Source organism: Dipodomys spectabilis, unplaced genomic scaffold (assembly GCF_019054845.1).
Source record: "Dipodomys spectabilis isolate Male_0828 unplaced genomic scaffold, ASM1905484v1 ptg000184l, whole genome shotgun sequence".
NCBI classification, from domain to species: Eukaryota; Metazoa; Chordata; class Mammalia; order Rodentia; family Heteromyidae; genus Dipodomys; species Dipodomys spectabilis.
In genome coordinates, this window is record NW_024870861.1 from 50,049 (window position 1) to 71,806 (window position 21,758).

The 21,758-nt window shown below is 42.5% G+C and overlaps 1 protein-coding gene across 1 annotated transcript in view; it reads left to right on the forward strand.

Moving 5' to 3' along the window:
* The first annotated feature begins 4,543 nt into the window (after window positions 1-4,543).
* LOC122121135 (protein inturned-like) overlaps window positions 4,544-21,758 on the forward strand; it is a 31,966-nt gene continuing 14,751 nt past the window's right edge. Inside the window, exons 1-4 of the mRNA XM_042695302.1 lie at window positions 4,544-4,694; window positions 7,980-8,194; window positions 14,377-14,462; window positions 17,951-18,151. Coding sequence (XP_042551236.1) covers window positions 14,457-14,462; window positions 17,951-18,151 — 207 coding nt within the window. The 5' untranslated portion in view covers window positions 4,544-4,694; window positions 7,980-8,194; window positions 14,377-14,456. The remainder of the gene's footprint in view (window positions 4,695-7,979; window positions 8,195-14,376; window positions 14,463-17,950; window positions 18,152-21,758) is intronic.

The window sequence follows — 21,758 nt, forward strand, 5'->3', positions numbered from 1 at the left end:
AACCCTTCCATCGTTCTCCCCCACTCTATACCTTCAAGTTGCATAGTTCAGTTTTTACATAGCATTCATTAAATACGACTGTATTCGGTCACCCTTCCTTCCTCCATTTGTCCCTCCTTTTCCACCCTACTCCAACATGTTTCTACTTCCCCTGATGTTCTTCTGATAAACAGTTCATTAGTTAGTTGCTCAGGGGCATTGTGTTTGGACTCCTCCACTTAGACATGCCATCTTATAGTCAGTTTGTGTGTATATGCATAAAACTACATACATTATATATGTTTGCATTTTAGACCTACCTTCTACATGTGAGCAAAAACATGTGATATACCAAGTGCCAGTGGTTCATGCCTGTAATTCTAGCTACTCAAGAGGATGATATCTGATGATCACAGTTCAAAGCCAACCAGGCAGGAAAGTGCATTGGACTCTTATCGGCAATTAACCACCAGAAAACCAGAACTGGTGCTGTGGTGCAAGTAGTAGAACACTAGCCTTGAGTGAAAAAGCTCAGGGACAGCACCCAGGCCCTGAGTTCAAGACCAATATCCAACAACAAAAAGTGAAGTTTGTCTCTGAGCCTGACTTACTTCATTTAACATAATTTTTTTAGGTCTAATTCCCTGCAAATGATATATCATTGTTCTTTCTAATAGATGAATAGAACTCTTATCTAACTCTCTATCTCTCTATTTCTATCTATATATCTTATTTTCTTGACCCATTCATCTGTTGTAGGGCATCTGGGCTAGTTCTATACCTTGGTTATGTCATGAATATTGCCATAATGAACATGGATGTATAGGTGTCTTTACCATATCCTGACTTGTAACATTCTAGGTAGATGCCCAAAAGTGGTTTCTATATTTCAGGAATCTTCACACTGCCTTCTAGAGTGGTTGCACTAGTTTACATTCCCTCCAACAGTGCCACAGGGTTCCTTTTCCCCCAGAATCCCCACCAAGATTTGTTTGTGTTTGTTTTCTAGATGCTGCCAATCTAACTGGGGTAAGATGAAATCTAAATAGTTATTTTTAAATTTAATTTACTTTTGTCGTAAAGGTGACCTATAGAGGGGTTACAGTTACACAAGTACATTTCTTATCAATGAATACATTTCTTATCAAACAGTACAACTCTCTCCCTCATTTTCTCCCATATAGTTTTGATTTGCATTTTCTTTATGGCTAGGGATGTTGAGCATTTCCTCTATTTAGCGGCCATTTTTCTTCTGAAAAGTCTCTGGCTCCTTTTTTCCATTTATTTTTGGGTTATTAATGGGGGGTGGGCAGTTTCTTTAGCTCCTTGTGTATTTTGGATATTAGGCACTTGTCTCCTTGTGTATTTTGGATATTAGGCACTTGTCTCCTTGTGTATTTTGGATATTAGGCCCTTGTCTCCTTGTGTATTTTGGATATCAGGCCCTTGTCTCCTTGTGTATTTTGGATATCAGGCCCTTGTCTCCTTGTGTATTTTGGATATTAGGCCCTTGTCTCCTTGTGTATTTTGGATATTAGGCCCTTGTCTCCTTGTGTATTTTGGATATTAGGCACTTGTCTCCTTGTGTATTTTGGATATTAGGCACTTGTCTCCTTGTGTATTTTGGATATTAGGCCCTTGTCTCCTTGTGTATTTTGGATATTAGGCACTTGTCAAAGGGCAAAGATCTCCCACATTGTAGGCTGTATTTTTAGCTTAATAACTATGTCTTTTGCTGTACAGAAACTTTCCAGTTTGATGCAATCCCATTTTTACATTTCATTGTCAGTTTGTTGAGCCCCCGGAACTCTGCTCAGAAAGTTCTTATCATGGCCTGTGCATTGTGTTTATTGTGTGCCAGTCCTGGGGCTTAAACTCAGATCCTAGGCACTGTTTCTGAGCTGTTCTGCTTAAGGCTATCACTCTACCACTTGAGCCACAGCTCCCCCTCCACCTTTTGGGTGATTAACTGGACATAAGAGTCTCATGGACTTTCCTTCTAGGGCTGGCTTTGAACTGCAGTCCTCAGATCTCAGCCTCCTGAGTAGCTAGGATTAAAGGTGAGGGCCATCAGCACCTGGCTAAAATTCTAGTTTTAAAATAGTTTGCTGCTTTACAAAGTCATTTATTCACAATTTTTTTTAAAAAAAAAAGTTGTGGCTTTGGGCTGGGAAGGTGGCTCAGTGGTAGAGTGCTTGCCTTGTATTCATGAAGCCCTGGGTTCGATTCCTCAGCACCACATAAGCAGAAAAGGCCAGAAGTGGCACTGTGGCTAAAGTGGTACAGCACTTGCCTTGAGCTGAAGAGCTCAGGGACAGTGGCTTTCATTATACTACATAATTCATAAAGTACTAGTTCTTTGTTCACAGTTAAAGCACTATTAACTGGAATCTAATGAAACTACACTTTATGGAGTGTTTGCCTTGTGATTTATAGCTTTAAATGAATGCAACCTCCTGTGGTCCAGTTTTCATTTATTGCCCATCCCTGGCTCCTGTTGCTACCAGGGGAAAGAGCTCTTGCACCTGCTACAGATGGTAAATATTTAATTATGTCTTATCTCTAGTATATTTTATTTCATTCTATTGTTTCCCTGATTATAATCTATGGAAATAAGGACCTCATGTCTCTTCTGAGCTAAACGAAACATACAGGCTTCAGAAGATGGTGGGTCTTTAGAAAATAAGAATATATCCCAGTCTAAAACTTTTAAGTCTTGTAATTACCAGTTCTGGAATGGAGTATTATATAAAGACTCTAAATGAAATCACAAACTTTTCTTCATTCTCTCCAATAGATCAAAGAGTGTTAAAACTTTGTAGAAGATACAAGTTTGATTAATTTTTATTATCTGTAAGAAGTTGAGCAAAGGAATTACCGTTTAACCAGGGGTTTTTTTGCTTTTTTTTTTTTTTTTTTTTTTTGCTTCAGTTCAATCTTACAAAAGGTTAAAGACCTTTATTAGAAAAGGAGAATATTTTGCCATCTAGTTGTCATTTAGCGGGGAATACAGATATATTATTTCTAAACAATTTATAAACAAGACAGTCTGATATTACTTAGCCCTTTATGAGCTATGTATGAGAACAGACTGGTTAGGGGGGGCTGGGAAGGGGTAGCGCGCTTGCCGAGCCTGCGCGAAGCCTTGGGTTCGATTCCTCAGAGCCGCACGCAGGGAAAAGGCCGGAGGCGGCCCTGAGTTCAAGCCCAGGACTGGCAAAAAAGCAGAGGAAAAGGGGGGAAAGAGGATGCCTAGTGGCAGGAGGCAGCACCCGGAGGTCGTCGGGCGGGTGGGGCGGGACCGGGAGGCCGGGCAGGCGGGAGCGAGGCGCCCGGGGACGCCGCCGGGGACGCCTGCGAGGGCGGCGGGCACTCAGCCGCAGGCCCCGTCGCGCCACGCTTCCGGGAGCGGCCTCGACGCCGCGGCGGCTCACGTGTCAAGGAGGCGCCGGGAACGCGCGCCGCCGTCGGGGCGTTGACGCCCGTGGGCCGGGTCGCGGGGCGATGACGCCGAGGGACGGGACGCGGGGCGATGACGCCATTGGACAGGTCAGGACGTGGGGCGATGACGCCATTGGACAGGACGCGGGGCGAGGACACCGTTGGATGGGACAGGACGTGGGGCGATGGCGCTGTTTTACAGAATGTGGGGTGCTGACGCCATTGGACGGGACAGGACGCGGGACGATGACGCCATTGGACAGGACAGGACGCGGGACGATGACGCCATTGGACAGGACAGGACGCGGGGCTGCGGTGGCGGCCCGCACTCGGCTCACCCCATTTCCGACGCCCCTTGGCGAGCGCAGCAGCCGGCGGCCCGTGGCGGCGCGGCCTGGGGGCTTCCCGGTGCGGCAGGCGGCGGGGTGGCGGCCTCCTCCGGGCGCGGCCGGACCGCCACGTGGCCAAGGGCGACAAGGCCGGCCTGGGCGCGTGGGCGCTCCGTGGCTGGGGCCTCGGTTTCCCCGCCGTGGGCGCGTGGGCGCTCCGTGGCTGGGGCCTCGGTTTCCCCGCCGTGGGCGCTCCGTGGCTGGGGCCTCGGTTTCCCCGCCGTGGGCGCTCCGTGGCTGGGGCCTCGGTTTCCCCGCCGTGGACGCCGTGGGGCGCTCCCGTGGCGGGTCTCTAGCGAGGTCGGTGGCTCCGGGGCTCCGTCCCCTCGTCCTTACCGGAGCACCGGCGTCCGCGCCCCACTCCCAAGGGAAAACGCAGCTGCCCACCGCCCTCCAGCGGATGTTTCCTAGTCAAGAAGCGCCCAGTCCGCAGCGGGGAGGGGAGGGAGAGGGGAGGGGAGGGCGTGGGAGGAGGAGGAGGGAGAGGGGAGGAGGAGGAGAGGGGGAGGGGCGGGCGCGAGGAGGCGGGGAGGGGAGGAGGGGAGGGAGACGGGATGAATGGGGAGGAGGAGAGGGAGGGGAGGGGGAGGGGAGGAGGGAGACGGGATGAATGGGGAGGAGGGGGGGGGCGGGGAGGTCGCCGCGTCTCCGTTCCCCGGCAACCGGGCAGCCGCCAATAGCAGCGCGGCGCCTGAGTCACGTGGCCATTGGCGGCCGGGGACGAGCCCGGCGCGGACCCTCGGGGCCTGCGTCCCGAGCGTGGCGTCCGCGGCGGCGGCTTGCACGCGTCGGAGCCCGGACGCGCGGGACGAGGACGAGAACCGTGACTCGGAGGACGCGGACAGCGTCTGGGGCTCGGACACCTCCGCGGGGCAGCGGCTGCACGTAAGGGTCTGCGGCCGGGCCGGGCCGGGCGGGGCGGGCTCGCTGGCCGGAGGTGGGGCCGGGGCTGTGGGGCCGGGCGTGGCGGGGGGGGGGAGGGGGGGGGGCCGGGCGGGGCAGTGGGGCCGGGGCGGGCGGGGCGGGCTCGCTGGCCCGAGGTGGGGCCGGGGCGGTGGGGCCGGGCGGGCGGGGCGGGCTCTGGCCGTGCCGGGCGGGGGGGCCGGGCCGGGCGGGCTCGCTGGCCGGAGGTGGGGCCGAGCCGGGCCGGCGGAGTCCCGTTCTGCAGTGAGGCCTTGTTGTAAGGTGATTTCCGTTTTCCGCCCGCCCCGGGCGCGGACCGGGCCTTCTTGGTCTCGGCGGGCGCTGTGACGGGCGTCCGGAGCGTGCCTGCCCGGGCTGGCTTCGAACCGCGGCCTGAGCAGCTGGGATGGCGGGCGTGCGCCCGCGCCGGGCCGCTCTGTGCGGAGAGCACGCAGGGCTGGTAGCTGGGTCTCGCCGTGGCTCCAGCTGTAGCTTCGCACCCTCTTCTAGCCCGGCCTTGCGTGGCGTGCGCGTGCCCGGCGCTCCCCTTGTTTCCCCCGTGTGCGCGCGCGCATGCGTGCAAAGCCCCGGGGCTGGACGGGGCCTGGGTGCAGTCCTGAGGAGTTTTCTGCTCCCTCTGCACCGTAGGCTTTTGGAGGTTAACTGGAGATGAGCGCGTCGTGGGCATTCCCGCCAGGGTTGGCCTCGGCCCATGGTCCTCAGATAGCAGCCTCTAGAGCACCTAGGGTTAGAGGCGTGAGCCTCGGGATCCTGGCGTTACTCTGCATCTTCAAAGCAACTTGTGTTTCGGACACACGAAATGTGCACTTCTTTTTTTTATTTTTGTTTTTTGTGGGTCGTGGGGCCTGAACTCGGGCCTGGGCGCTGTCCTCAGCTCCTCAGCCCGAGGCCAGCGCGCTCCCGCGGAGCCACCTTCCCAGCGCCTGCACTTCGTTTTACACTAGCCATGTTCTTTCACACCTACAGATTCGTGTACTTGGCTCCTCTGTTTGAGCCTTCTTTCTTCCTGTTTTCACTTGTTAAAATCACTGAGGTCCAACTAAGTGCTTCTTCTAGATCCTTCCCTCATCTCTCTCAGACTTACTTTAGCATCTGTCCTTCTATAGCAGTCTTAATTTCTGCTTCAGAACTTGAATTTTGGCTACTTGATCATGTCTTTTTCTGGGTTTTATTTTTTAGGCGATCGATGGGTGGGTGGCACTGGGGCTACTTGCATTTGGAGTTCTCTCTTACTCTCTCCAACTCACTCCTTCACCACTTGTGTTTACCACTGTTACTATTATTTGCTACAGCTGAGTGCCATCCTCCAATATCCATCCCATCAGCTCCATGGATCTTTGAATTATATCCAAAAGGTTGTCTTCTATTCAAATTTCAGGATTTAAGTGAGCTATTTATTTATTTACTTATTTAGTCGGTCATGGAGCTTGAACTCTGAGCCTGGGCACTGTCCCTGAGCTCTTCAGCTCAAGGCTAGCGCTCTACCACTTGAGCCACAGCACCACTTCCGGTTTTCTGAGTGGTTTATTGGACATAAGAGTCTCATGGATTTTCCTGCCCGGGCTGGCTTTGAACCACCATCCTCAGATCTCACCCTTCCTAGTAGCTAGGATTACAGGCCTGAGCCATCGGCTCCCAGCAAGTCAGGTATTTATGTTGAGTAAGTGGAAAAATATTTCTTGGGATTGCTTACTGCTAATACAAACAGCATACCAAACTAAAAGGGTAAAATTATAAAGCAGATAACTATAATCTATTATTTAAATTTGTATGTACCTGTTTTTGTTTTTTGGCTGGTCCTGGGCCTTGAACTCTTAACCTGGGCACTGTCCCTAAGCTCCTTTTGCTCGAGGCTCAAACTGTATCACTTGAGCTACAGGTAAGCATCTCATGGACTTTCCTTCCTGGGATGGTTTCAAACCATGATCCTTACCTGTCAGCCCCCTGAGTAGCTAGGATTACAGATGTGAGCCACTGGCACCTGGCTGTATGTCTCTTGATCCATAGAAATTTCTACTTTCAGTCAGCTTTTGATCTTTGTGTAGAAATACCCAGGATAAACAGTGGGAGAGAGGAAGGCTTTATTTCTGCTCTTTCCCTCCCCAAATAGTGTCTGTATTGCACTCATGTCGCTTATTTTTCACATATGAAAACAAAGAATATTTGTCTTTCTCAGTCTGTCTTATTTTGCTTAACGTGACAATGTCTAGTTTGATTTTTAGCTTGAAGAGTCTTCATACTAATTTCCACAGTGGTTGCACTAACTTGTATTTCTACTATCAGTGTATAAGTATTTCCCCTCCCAGTATTTGATGTTTTTTTCTCCATGATTGACATTCTTTCAGGTGTTTTAGTTACATTTCCTTCAAGGATGTTGACTTTTTAAATGTGTTTATTGGCCATTTGTACTTCTTGGAGAAGTATCTGTTCCAGTCATTTGTCCACTTGCTGGGTTGTTTGTTTCTTTGATGTTAATTTTTTTTTTAGCTCTTTATATATTCTGTATACTCAGTAATAGAGTGTTTCCCTGAGCACAGACACTGAATCATGTGATTCCATAACCTTCTCCCCTACACAGGGAGTGAACTGTTCAGCAGGGAAAATGCTTAAGAGAACTAGGAAGTTCTCTGCCTACCCAGGTAGGACTCAAGCCTCTGTGTGCTCTATTGTCTCGTACATTAATAGGTCATGCCTAGACTTGGAGGCTTGATGTCCTCAGATACACAAACTGCAGGGCTCAGCCTGTGAAGTGCCCTGTAGCCAGCATTGGTTCCCAGTACACAAAGAAGGGAAGCTTCTATAGTGAAAGTAGCTCAGAAATGCACAATCAGCCCTTCTATTAGCAATTGATTCTATTAGTGGCTGATCAGGCCCAGTGCTCAGAACAAGAAGGCATAAATACTTGGCAACTGAGCCTAACCCACCCACAGTTGTACAGTTCTTGGAGGTTATATGAGGGAGGGATCTGTAGAATCCAAATGATTGGGAGGATCTGGGCTTGGGGTCCCATGCCTGCCTGCCGCAAACTTACGCAGTTCCCAACATTGTGTCTCCATTCTTCAGGAGTCTACAAAATGCATTTTAAGGAAATGAATTAGAAGCGAAAAGAATTTTAAAAAATCAGATAACTTCCACCCCTTCTGCCTCCTTATCTGTAAAGCTGATCATAACTCCCTAATAAGAGAATAGAACTGTCTTTCTTACATTGGATTGATATTATGGTTATCATTTTTAAATTTTGCATAGTGATTTTGAACCTGAGTGGCTGGACAGTGTGCAAAAAAGTGGTGAGCTGTTTTATTTGGAATTGAGTGAAGATGAAGAAGAAAGCATTTTTCCTGAGACATCGACTGTGAACCATGTCAGATTCAGTGAAAATGAGATTATCATTGAGGAAGATAATTACAAGGAAAGAAAAAAGTATCAACCCAAACTCAAACAGTTTACTAAAATTTTAAAAGGTAAAAGACTTTTACCCAAGTGCTACAATAAAAAAAATAGCAATGATAATGGGCCGGTATCCATTCTAAAGCATCAGTCCCATCAGAAGGCAGGTATCATTGTCCAACAGATGCATAAAGATGTGAATATTTATGTAAATCCCAAAAAATTAACTGTCAGCAAAGCCAAAGAGCAGCTTAAACTTCTGGAAGTACTGTTTGGAATTATCCATCAGAACAAGTGGAGTTGGAGAAGAATTGGAAAACAGGGCAGTGGAGAGAGGCTTGTGGTCCACGGCCTGCTGCCTGGAGGGTCTGCTATGAAGAGTGGCCAGGTGTTAATTGGTAAGTGTGCCTCATGAACATCAGTCCTTGTCTGCAGAGACACATGGTTAATGAGTCCATGTGAAGGACATGATACAAACCAGAATTTATGTATTCTTAACATATTAAGGACTGATAAATATCTGGTATAGTAGTGAAATGGTTACAGATAGTAAACCACAAAGCACAGTGTTCTTAAGATAGCACTTTAGATGGTTGGATACATATGTGAGTTGTCAGGGAACAGCTTAACTAATTTTGATTTGTACAGTTTTGTAACATCTTGGTTATATATTCTGAGAGAGAGAGAGAAAGAAGTTGATTACATAGTGGTAATAATTTGGACTTCAATGATTGTATCAAAAAATAACACAAAATATATAATATATGAATAAGTATACTTTTAAAGTATATGTACTTGAGTCCAATAATTTCACAGAGTGGTTTGGCATACTTAGCAATAGTGATCATATACATACACTTCCTTTTAAAGGTACATGTCATGAAATATACTACCAATTTTGTGAAAAAAACCCATGAGTTATTTTGATTATATTGATACACTTTGAGCTATTATATATCATGTTTAAGTTAGTAGCATGTGCTTACTTGAAGATAAGCTGATCAAATCTGAGAATACATTTATTAGTGAAACATAAAAGTCAAGCCAGGCTCTGGTGGCTCACGCTTGTAATCCTAGCTTGTAATCCTAGGCTGAGATCTGAGGATCACGGTTCAAAGCTAGCTCAGGTAGGAAAGTCCGTGAGATTCCCATCTCCAATAAACCACCCGAAAACCGGAAGTGGCTCTGTGGCTCAAGTGGTAGAACGCTAGTCTTGAGCTGAAGAGCTAAGGTACAGCACCTAGACCCAGGGTTCAAGCCTCACAACTGACAAAAAAAAAAAAGCCACAGTTCTAAAAGCTAATAGTCTTGAGTTAACCCATCTTAGTGGCTTTAGTAGATAGCACTCTTTGTTTGCCTTACTGTAAGTGTAACCCCTCTCTGAATCACCTTTATAATAACAATAAAAATTTTAAAAATATGAGAAAGTAGAGATACGGCTCACTTGGTGTTAGCCTTGAGCAGAATGCCAAGGGAGAGTGCCCTGAGTTTGAGCCCCAGTACTGGCAAGATACGCACACCAAAATATAAGCTCTTCTCTAAGAGAAACGTTTTATCTTTGCCCTTTCCTTCATGAATTTAATACTTACTTTCCATATTTTTTGTCCATATGTGTGTGTGTATAGAAACATTCTTAAAATAATATCTGACCTAAAGTCTCATTTCAATTCTTCATTGACTCAACAAGTGAAAACAATTTATATGTCTCCTAAATTCCAGAACTGCTTAAAATTATCTAAATTATGTAAAGTAGGTCATAGAATAATGGAAGAACTAGACCATAACTAGGTAGAGAGCCTTACAGAGTAGCATAAGTACCATGTTAGGACTTTACAGAGTCCTCAGAAACACGTAGGAAGTATGTCTATGAAAATTGGGTGTTCCAAAATGGTTGCAACAAGATTTTCTTGTCTCTAGACGTAGAGAGGCCAAGAGTACACACAGGACTGATAGCCTAGCTGAGGTCCCACCTACCAGACATGAATAAAGAAGTCTTTGAGATGACTAGCCACAATGACCATTTAGCCTTAACTGCCTGAGGAGCCATCGCTGAGCCTACAGTGAGGAGAGCTAATACATGATTGCTGCTGTTTTAAGCACTACATGTTTTGGATGGTTTGTTATAGAGCAGTGGATAATTAGAACAGAATACAATGCATACCCGTGTCATTCTAAGTCCTCAAAAAAATTTTTTTTGTAAAGTAATGGGACTAAACTGGAATATCTTTTAAGGTCAGTCCTTCTACTTCAAAAGATCTGTCTTACTGTTTGTGAAATCCAACCTGGTTGTTAGCTAACCACAGTAATTGAGAATCCCACATGGTTGGAAATTCCAAGCAGTGCATTCCCATTCTACATACGGACCCTTTGCTCTCAATGCCTATTTAGACTGGATTATAGATGAATTTCCACAATCTCTTTACCCTCCTCTCTTGCAAGCTAGTTTGCATGAAAGAAGCATAGAGAAGAGAATTTCTGTCATGAATAATCCCACTGTTTATCCTGTAAGAATTCTACCTTTTCTTGGCCTTTGTTAGCATAATGTGTCATCAATCATGAACAGAAAAAGCAGGTTCAGTGGATCATACCTATAATCCTGCCTCTTGGGAGGTTAACAGTGGGAGAATTGTGGTTTGAGGTCAGACCAGGCAGAAAAGTTTTCAGAACCCCTTCTCAACCCATAACTGGGCACAGTGGCACAAACCTGCTATCTTAACCTACATGTGCTCTGTGATTGGGAAGGTTGAGGTTCAAGGCCAGCTGGGACAAAAAAATCCACAAGACTCCCAGCTCAACTGAGGGAAGCTAGATGGAGTAGCAGATCCAAACAACTACAATAAGCCTAAAAGTGGTGTATAATGGTCCAAGTGCTCATCTAGGCTAGAAGAGAGACCCCTCTCAAACATAATGGTGTAGGTGCTCACCCAGGAGGAGAGACACCTTCATAAACATAGCCAGTGAGGCTGAGCACCGATGGCTCAGAGCTGTAACCCTAGTGACTCAGGATCAGGATCTCAGGATCTTAGTCTTGAAGGGTATGTTTTGAAGCCATCCCAAACAGAACTGTTCATGACTATCTCTACTTACTTAACCAGCAAAATTCTGGGCTGGAGGTGTTGCTCAAGTGTTGGAATGTCCAACAGAAAGCTGTGAGAAAGAGCAGGAATCCGAGTTCAGCATGCACATACACATTTGCGCATATGTATGCATGTATGCACACATGTACACATGCACACAACCAATTAAAACATGGCTGGAGGTGTGGCTTAAACCTCACTCCCTCCAGCCCCCCAAAAATGGGGATAAAAAGAGGCTTGTAGTTTCTTCTGAATGTTATAGTTTGCAGTCAGCTATAAATGTCAGTAAATGATCTTATAATGACCCAAATAAATGTCATTTATTAAAAAAAAAAAATGTGGCTCAGTGGTAGAGTACATGCATAGCAGGTGTGAGACCTTGGGTTCAATTCCCAGCACTGCAATAAAAACAAAAAAGTATTCATATTTGAATATACTAACCATACCAATATATTCCTTTAAGAAAAACATCCATTTACTTTTTTTTGGTGCTAGTCCTGTGGCATGAACTCAGGGCCTGGGTGCTATTCCTGAGTTTATTTGCTTAGAGGGCTTGGGAGTAGGGAGTGTTTTCCACCCTTACTCTCATAATAGGTATTTATTTGAAACTAAAAAGACACTGGGAATTTTAAGGTGTGTGTGTGTGTGCACACATGCTCATGTATACAGGTCCTAGAGCTTAGGGCCTGGGTGCTGTCCCTGACCTTTTTTGCTCAGTGGTCTGCCCTTCTGGCATATAAGTCTTATGGACCTTCCTGCCCAGGCTGGCTTCCAGCCACTACCCTTAGATCCACATTGTATTTGGAATGGGAAATTATATTTATTATGCCACATGTTCATGCCTCTTGCCCCCATGCTGCTTATCACATCCTAAATATTGGTTTTAAATAAGATTCCCACAAAGAAAATACTGCTGGCCAAATAAATACCTTGTTGTTTAGTATAATTTAATAAAATGTGATATAAAGTTTTTTAAATAAAGATATTAACATTAAAAAGAATAGGAATTTTGAAGGACATTGAAGAGAAAGTGATGTAATCATGTGAATATTTTTATCTCAACATATAAGGAGCATTATCTGTAATAGGCATGAATGATGTTGGGATTTACTTTAGACATATTTGTCCCACTTGGAGTTTTGTTTTGTGTTATCCTGCAAAGTCTTCATGGCTGGTGTGTCCATATGGAAAAATATTTCTAGTTTTAGTTTTATGCTTTTCATGGTGCCAGGAATCAGATCCAAGGCCTTGTGTGTGCAAGGCAAGCTCTCTTCTGCTGAGCTACACCTGTCCCTAAGGAAAACATTTCTTTCTCCTTTATTTAATATCTAATGGATATTGCAAAGAAGTATAATTGGAGATTCCTGCTAACCTTCTAACAGTTTACAAATTCTTTTAAGAAAAGTCCCTAGTGTACCTGGTATGTGGCTCAAGTAGTAGTGATGGCCTTCCAGCTCAAGGTTAAACTCTAGTACTACCGCCCAAACGCCACAAAGTAAAGTGAGAAGAGAGAAGAAAGAACAAAGAGTGAGAGAAGGGAGGGAGGGAAGGGGGGAGAGAGAGGGAGGAAAGAAAGGGAAAGGAAAGGAGAGAGGATGGGGGAGGGTTTCCAAGCTTACCTGAGGTACTGTAGTAGTTGACCATGACTCTGTCCCCATTGGGAGCTCTCAACTGGATTGCACTTCCTGAGCATCTAACAGCCTTTATAAAAGCCTTCACTGGATGGACTAGGGAACTCCTTCTCCACTCTTTCTGCTAACTCAGTCTTTTTTCCACACAGAGAATCAGGAAGAGAAAGGAACAGCACAAGTATCAGCATTTCCATCTATTCACTACTCCTAAAGAGAACAAGAGACACCTAGTAGTTTATATTAAAACTGAGGAACTTTACATTCAGGGAATACCATGCTGTTAAACAATTATGAGTAGTAAGATACTGAGCAAGACTTTTTTTGTTCTTGTTTCATCCAAGGCTGTTCACTATACAAGCAACCCTGAAAAGAGAACAAAGTTTCTGTTGCCTCTTCCTGCAAGATGTACAGAAACGTGAAAGAGCCACGAAGATTTGTCTGCTGTGCTGTTTTCCCTGTGTAGATATTTATTACCCATCTTCCCCTGAGACCTTTTAGGTTTCATGAGAGTAGAATGGTCTTACCTGAAATTCCTAAAATAATACTTGTCCCTGGATACATGCTTGACAAGTACTTGTTGAATGAATGTGATTGTTTAATTGATTGCCTAATGGTATATTTTGGAATGATGAGAAAAGTAACTTAGGTATGTTTGTGTTTCTGTTCACATATCTTGCTGGTGTTTTAGGCTTTTTTTTTTGGCCAGGCCTGGGGCTTGAACTCAGGGCCTGAGCATTGTCCCTGAGCTTCTTTTGTTCAAGGCTAGCACTCTACTACTTGAGCCATAGTGCCACTTATGGCCTTTTCTGTGTATGTGATACTGAGGAATCAAACCCAGGGCTTCATGCATACTAGGCAAGCACTCTACCACTAGGCCACATTCCCAGTCCTTGCTGGTTTTAGTACTATGTTTAATTATAATCTGAAAATAAACTTCCATTTTAACGTTGATCTTTAATTATCAAATCTGATAAACATACAACATTGAAAGAATAGTCCTGGAAAGGGGGATTTTTTTTTTCTGAAACATGATGCATATTTTAATATGGTTTTAACCTTTGAAGCAAATAACTATACATACAGACACAAATCAATAATAGCAATAAGACCATAGAATACTGAATTATGATCTAGTTAGATCATAATTAGAATTTTAGCTGATTTTTTGCTTTGTTTTACTGGGGGTCTCAGTGATTAGCTTCTGTTTCATTAACTACAATACTTGGCTTATGCTTAAAACTTTGTTACTTGAGTTTACGTAACTCTCCTAAACATATCACAAATGAGAATTTTCATTTCCTGACATGTTCATGGGTTGTAGTTCATTTATAGTTCTATTGGGCGGTATTATAAAATGGGAAGGGTAGAGTGCAGTGGCTATAGTTACGTCACTAGTGTAACACAGCCTTGGATAAATAAGTACCTGTATATATCACATTTTCTACTGTACTTAGATTAAGTAAGAGTACGTTCTTTTTAATGTTTCAATTCCAGATCTCTTTGGAGTTTGTATATTCCTACAACAATCTTTTATTATTCTAATTTTAGGTGATGTCCTTGTTGCTGTGAATGATGTTGCTGTGACCTCAGAAAACATAGAGAGAGTTCTGTCTTGTATTCCTGGACCCATGCAGGTCTGAACATGCTTTTGCAACATTTTACAATGAGTTATATGAAATACATACATTTTGTATTTCTTTTTTAAGATTATGAAAATTATCATGCTTAATATGTGAATTACATTTATTCTTGAATATTTAAGAAATACCTTTGTAGTATTTTTCTAAAAATAAAAATCATTCTAAATGATGCAGCAATAGCAATAATAATAGAAACATACATAATTACCACCTTGCCATTTTAACTACCATATGTACTGATCGATACCAATCTAGTTTCTAGAAGAGTCATTTTAAACAGCTATTCAGTGGTCTGTTTTGTGAGGGTGTTTTTGTTTTTGTTTATTTTTTGGGGGGTCCGGTCGTGGGGCCTGAACTCTAGGCCTGGGCGCTGTCCCTCAGCTATTCAGCTCAAGGCTAGCGCTCTGCCACTTGAGCCACAGCGCCACTTCTGGCTTTTTTCTTTTTGCTTATATGGTGCTGAGGAATCGAACCCAGGGCCTCATGCATGCAAGGCAAGCGCTCTACCACTGAGCCACCTTCCCAGCCCCTGTTTTGCTTTTTTGGTTAGTCATAGGGCTTGAACTCTGGGTCTGGGCGCTGTACCTCAGTTCTTCAGCTCAAGGCTGGCACTCTACCACTTGAGCCACAGTGCCACTTCTGGTTTTCTGGTGGTTAATTGGAGATGAGTCTCATGGACTTTCCTGCCCGGGCTGGCTTTGAATTGCGATCCTCATATCTCAGCCTCCTGAGTAGCTAGGATTACAGGCATAAGCCACCAGCGCCCAGCTTGTTTTCTGAGTTTTTGAAACAATTCATGCTAGAAAATTTTTAATACTGTTTTACTTTAGTATCTACTTATACTATTTTCTTGATTTTTGTTACTTAGGTAAGCTTTCATCCTGAACTGTTGGGAGTTAAAAATAAATTTCTCCTATAAGTGACATGATACTCTAAATATCAACATTTTATATTATAAATTACATTTTAAGATACTCAATGCATTTTGAAAGTTCTTTTCCTTTTCATAGGAATACTCTTTTCAATGTTCTCTTACTTGGAAGGTAGACATTATATGCTTTAAGTAGGTTAGAGGATCCATCAGACAGTGAGAGGATGAAGTAGTTTTCAGATTCGTTAACATGAATAAAATCCTTGATATGTCAGAATCATGTATCTGCTTTGATATTCTGTAATAAGATCCATGATGAAATTCCCTGTTTTCTAAAAAATAAGATTTCTTACATTCACTATCTTCTCTGAAATACACCACCATACATTTCCACTAACTTTGTAAATTTAGATATCCTTAGAAAGTTAAAATGAACAATGGAATAACTGATAGCTACGGACAAGCAATGACTACAGATGGCTAAGCGGATATAGGTAAAGACAGGGTGGTGTTTGAAATATTAGCCCTTAGAAACCAATTCGCCATTATCCTCTTTAGTCTCTAGATGTTAGGAGAGGACTTGGTTGGGACAAGGTACTACGGTACCTCAAGAGACTTAGCAGCTAGTAAAAAATAAGTAACCAAGAATTGTAGCATTTTCACAGCTGAACCAGCCTTCCCCAGATAAAGTGGCTACATATCAGAGTTCTTCATTTCTTGCCTATGTCAGTTGCAGTACAGGTGGAATGACAATTTTGCCAGAACTCAATCATGTTTATATTTACTATAAAATTACATTATACTTACATTTAATTAATGATTGCAGATTCATTTGTATATAAGCATAACATAAGAAAGAAAGAAATAGCTGAGTGCTGGTGACTCAGGCCTGTAAATGTAGCTACTCAGGAGGCTAAGATCTGAGGATTATGGTTCAGAGCCAGCCCTGGCAGGAAAGTCTGTGAGACTCTTACCTACAGTAAACCACCAGAAAACTGGAAGTGGTGCTGTGGCTCAAGTGGTAGAGCGCCAGCTTTGAGCTGAAGAGCTGAGGAACAGCGCCCAGGCCCAGAGTTCAAGCCCCACAACCCACCAAAAAAAAAAGAAAAGAAAGAAATTATGGTTTGACTGTTTTGGGCATATCTTCAGTAAATATACAAAAGCAACTATGTATTTGCTATTGGTCCATGTCCTACTTTAAAGAAAGATAGGCATTTTGCAATAGTATATGCGGTTGTATTTTTTATACAGTGTAACTTTAAAGTGCCACAGCTTTATGCCACAGCTCTACTTCTGGCTTTTGTTAGGTGGGTAGTTAATTGGAGATGAGTCTCACACAGACCTTCCTGCACTGGCTTCTCTTTGTACTGTGAGATCTTGACTTCTTAGCTTCCTGAATAGCTAGGATTATAGATGTGAGCTACTGGCACCCAGTTAGGAGATTACTTTAAGAATGGAAGAAGAACTGAGTTAAATTTATGCATTGAGAAACTATATTGTACTCCAAAATGGCATTGCTTCCCTAATACAATTTTGAAGATACTTTGTTTATATACAACTTCAGAATATAATCCCATCATGAGCAAATATCATTAAATCTATTATTTTAGAAAGATGTATATTATAAAGGTAATGCATCTATAGTATTATATTTTGGAAACCACAAAAAAGTAACTAAGGAACAAATTTCTCCAGTACTCAACTACTATAATATTTTAGTGTACTTTATTATGATGTTATTTTCTGTGTATAAACATTTGTTAGTTTTGCTAGTAGATTGGGTATTATAACTGTGTCTTTCTCAAAAAACGAGCACCTGTGTTTAGGTAATGAATGGCTAATAACTATATAGAATTTAGACTTCTTAACTAGAAACCAAAATAGACCATGTTTTCCTTTTTTATTGTTGAAAGGGGGTTTTCTGTTACAGCCATTTCCCTGAGGCCCTGTAAGTAGAACTAGATGGAGCCAGGAGTAAAATAGGGAAGGGGACTGATGTTCCCATATGGCAGGCAGTATGCTAAATGTATTACTTCTACCTTTTGGCAGTTGGAAAATGGACATATTCTTACCAATCTTAAGGTTAGGGTACAAAGCTAAAACTATGTTGATAGAACTGACCGTTTATCTTAAGGCTATGGTCCAGGACCTATTGTGTTGACAGGTTTTACCATCATTGGTCTTTACTGTAAAAGATCACAAAGAATGTCTGAGAAAATACTTGAAGTACCCCATTTGAAAAGAAAGTAAAATCTGGTTGTGTGAAGTTGATCTTGATCCTTTGTCTCTTCATTTTATCTCTTTCAGTTGACTCAGTGCTATCAGTATAATAATGTAGTATAACTTGAATACATTCTCACTTCATACTAAATTCTGATCTTTTCATGGCATTTCTTGTTTTTGTAGTCAATAATTAAGAACAAATAAATTAAATTACTCCTCAGTAAAGTTTTATACTGGTCAGACACTGTGCAAGAAGCTAGATACAAGTATAAACCAGTGGAACATATAACCTCTTCTATCAGGACTCTTTGCTCTAGAATGACTTATCCATACAGTGTACACCTTCTTGGAAAAATGCAGCCAATTTTGCCTCATCTTAATTTTTAAGGTGAAACTGACATTTGAAAATGCATATGCTGTGAAAAAGGAAACTATCCAACCAAGAAAGAAAAAGACACAGACAAACACAAGTGATTTAGTGAAGCTCTTCTGGGGAGAGGAGGTTGACAGCATCCAGAATCCTCCACATTCTCCACACATCATCATGTATCTCACACTGCATCTTGACTCGGAAACCTCAAAGGAAGAGGTGAGTGTGTGCTTGAAAGTGGAAGGTAAAAAGTAAGGACCTTTTGTAGTCTTTTCAGTAAATGTAGGCATGTTTTATTTTGATTTAGGGAAGAATTAAAGCGAGTAACCTATTTTCAGACTTATTCCTTGTGTATTTTATTTATGAATGTTTCACACAACAAATGTTTTTTTAAACATAAGTGAATTAACTATTTAGTTGTTTCAAGCAGTAGGAAAAAGAGAAAGAAGATACTATTGCAGTATCTTCTAGCTTACAAGCTAAGCTCCTGTTCCCCTGTACTCTTGTTATCCTGAACTCCTTTTTTGATTAGTCTTTATTGAGGTATTGCTTTTTATATATTAAACTAAACGGTGTTAAATGGACAATTTGTTGAGTTTTGACAAATAAGTACAAATATAGTTGTGTAAACGTCATGAAAGGTTCTCACATTTTGTAATCAGTTACCTCTTCCCGTTTATGTTTTACATATTTTTAATTCATATCTCAGTGTTTTTTAAACAAGTGTGTCTGGTGTGGTATTAGATTTTATGCCTTTTTTTTTTGAGGGGGGGCAGTCCTGGGACTTCAACTCAGGGCCTGAATGCTGTCCCTGACCCTCTTTGTGTTCAAGGCTTGAGCCACAGCACCACTTCTGGCTTTTTCTGAGCACTTTATTGGAGATAAGAATCTCACAGACTTTTTCTGCCCGGGCTAGCTTCTAATTGCGATCCTCAAATCTCAGTCACCAGAGTAGCTAGGATTACAGGCATGAGCCACCAGCACCTGGCTAGATTTTATGTCTTTTTAGTCATAAATAAGAAAATAATCTAGCAGGGCCCTGGAGGATCACACCTGTAATCCTAGTTATGCGGGAGGTAGAGATCGGAAGATTGGGATTTGAAGCCAATCCATGAGATTCTTATCTCCAGTTACCACTCAGAAAGGCCTAAATAGAATCCTGAAATTTGAATAGAAACCACATCTACAGAGATTTTTGAGCTTAAAGAACAAAGCTGTGGAGATATTATGCTACCAGACCTTGATATATACCACAAAGCTAAATATAACTAAAACAACATGAGTTTGACATAGAAACAGAAACCTAGATGACCAAGAGAACATAATAGAGTCCAGATATATCTTTATGCATTTAGAGCAACATAGGAGACAAGAAAATGGGGAAAGGACAGTCTCTTCAATAAATACTGTTGGAAAAATGACACGTCTACACAAGTTACAAATATCAATTTAAAAACTTTAAACAAACACATTTCTCAGATTTTGAAATAATATTCCTTTGTCTTTAGAGTTCTATCATTGAAGTCAGTCTGTCATTTTTTTTTGTCAGGAAAAAGTCCCAGCAAAGTCCTAGGAGCAAAGTCTTCTTTCCACTAGGCCTGTCCTCTGGCAACCAAAGACTACTATAGGAAAATGGGTTCATTTAAGATTTAAACCACAGCAAGCAGTTTCTCTGTCTTTTTTTGGGGGCGGGGAGGGGGGTCCGGTCGTGGGGCCTGAACTCTGGGCCTGGGTGCTGTCCCTCAGCTCTTCAGCTCAAGGCTAGCGCTCTACCACTTGAGCCACAGTGCCACTTCCGGCTTTTTTCTTTTTGCTTATGTGGTGCTGAGGAATCAAACCCAGGGCCTCAGGCATGCAAGGCAAGCACTCTACCACTGAGCCACCTTCCCAACTCCATTTTCTTATGTCTTTTTAAGGATCTTTGTCTGAACTTACTGCTTGATTTTTATCTTGGAAGTCTGATATTTGTAAAGTGGGAATACTCTCTAGCATTCTCTCTCTTGTACTTCAATTTCTGCCCCCTAATTAAGGGGCACTTTAGCATTGCCTGAGGATCTGGACTCAGTTTACTGCAGTGGTACATGGTGGCTCAGCTTGCCACTAGCCCAGCATTCTGTTGAAGCTATCGTAAGCATCAACCCTTAGGATATTGCTATCTCTGTCCTTTTGCTCAGCATGCAGAACTCCTAGCTGAATCCCAGCTTCTTTTGTAGTGATGGCTGAGGAGGGTGGAAGAATATGTAGAGGATGCCTTAGAAACCTCAGTACTTCTTGCATGCCATCAGTTCAACTAGCCAGGAAGCTATTTTTACAATAGAAAGCTCTCTCAAAGCATTTAGTCTAATATAATTCTCTGAGCAAAAGTGAGATCTGAAAAATGTTTAACTATTCTGAATTTTTTAAGCCTCTATTCCCTACATTTCCTGTGTGGTTCATCTGTCAATGAATGGTTCATATATAATGAATTATTACATGGCAAAAAAGGAATGTACTATGTTTTTTAAATCATTTTCTTTGTTCTGAGCAACATATTGAGACCTAGAATTAATCATTCTTATTTCTTGTGTGTAATAGTGGCCCCTTATATCTCTAAAACAAGTGACACTTAGGAATTTATTATATAAAACATCCAACAAATGTCAAGGATAACATCCAGCATTATTCCAGGTTGCTTTGGAGTAGGGCACTACTAAGGCCTTTTGTCATCCTTGCCTCTTTTTCCCTGGGGAAGTGTGAACAGGTTTCTGTCTCTTCTAGCTATGTAATTAGGGAAGGCTTTTTATTCTTATTGAACAGAGTAGAGGCTGCTGCAAATGCATACTATTAACAAGTGCTTAAAAATGCAGCTAGTTAAATTGGGTAATAACTGAAGAGGTTGCCAGGTCTTTAATACTAAGGGTTTGTGATTAGTATAGAGACCTATTAAAATGGTCTCTTTTACTAGTCATACTACTCCTCAATGCAATGTCATAGGGTCATTTTGTTTGAGCTTTTATTTTTAATGAGAATCTTGAAATACTCTTCATTCTGCTTTTTTATGACATTATGTATTTGGTAAAAACTTGTCATTTTTTAGCTACAAGATGTAGACTGTAAGGACTATAATCTAAGAGATTTGAAAAACTAATCAGATTGTTTGAAATGGTGTTTGATGTTTCAGCTAAACCAGTGTGAAAGTACTTATTAATAAGCATTTAAACGTATGTGTTAGATAGACAAAGCAGAAGACCTTAATTGATGTTTGACTTAATTTCTAAGGATAAAATAATGTTTTGTTACAGTGGAAATATTATAAGAAAGTTTGAGCCGGATGCCAGTGGCTCACGCCTGTAATCCTAGCTACTCAGGAGGCTGAAATCTGAGGATCGTGGTTCAAAGCCAGCCACAGCGTCACTTCCAGCTTTTTCTGTTTATGTGGTACTGAGGAATCGAACACAGGGCTTCATATATGCTAGGCAAGCACTCTACCACTAAGCCACATTTTCAGTCCCAAAGCAGCTATTTCTAGTTTATCATTATTTATATTTGTCCAGTTGTAAAAATTCCAGTATATGGGGGCTGGGAAGGTGGCTCAGTGGTAGAGCGCTTGCCTTGTATGCTTGAGACCCTGGGTTCGATTCCTCAGCACCACATAAGCAGAAAAAAAAAGCCGGAAGTGGTGCTATGGCTCAAGTGGTAGTGTGCACGACCTGACCCCCCCCCCCAAAAAAAAAAAAAATTCCAGTATATGGTCATCATGTTAGTAATGATTTCTAACACAAATAATTATCTTCTAACACAAGATAAACTATAGAGAGAATCAAGGAGATAGGATAATGCTTGAGGA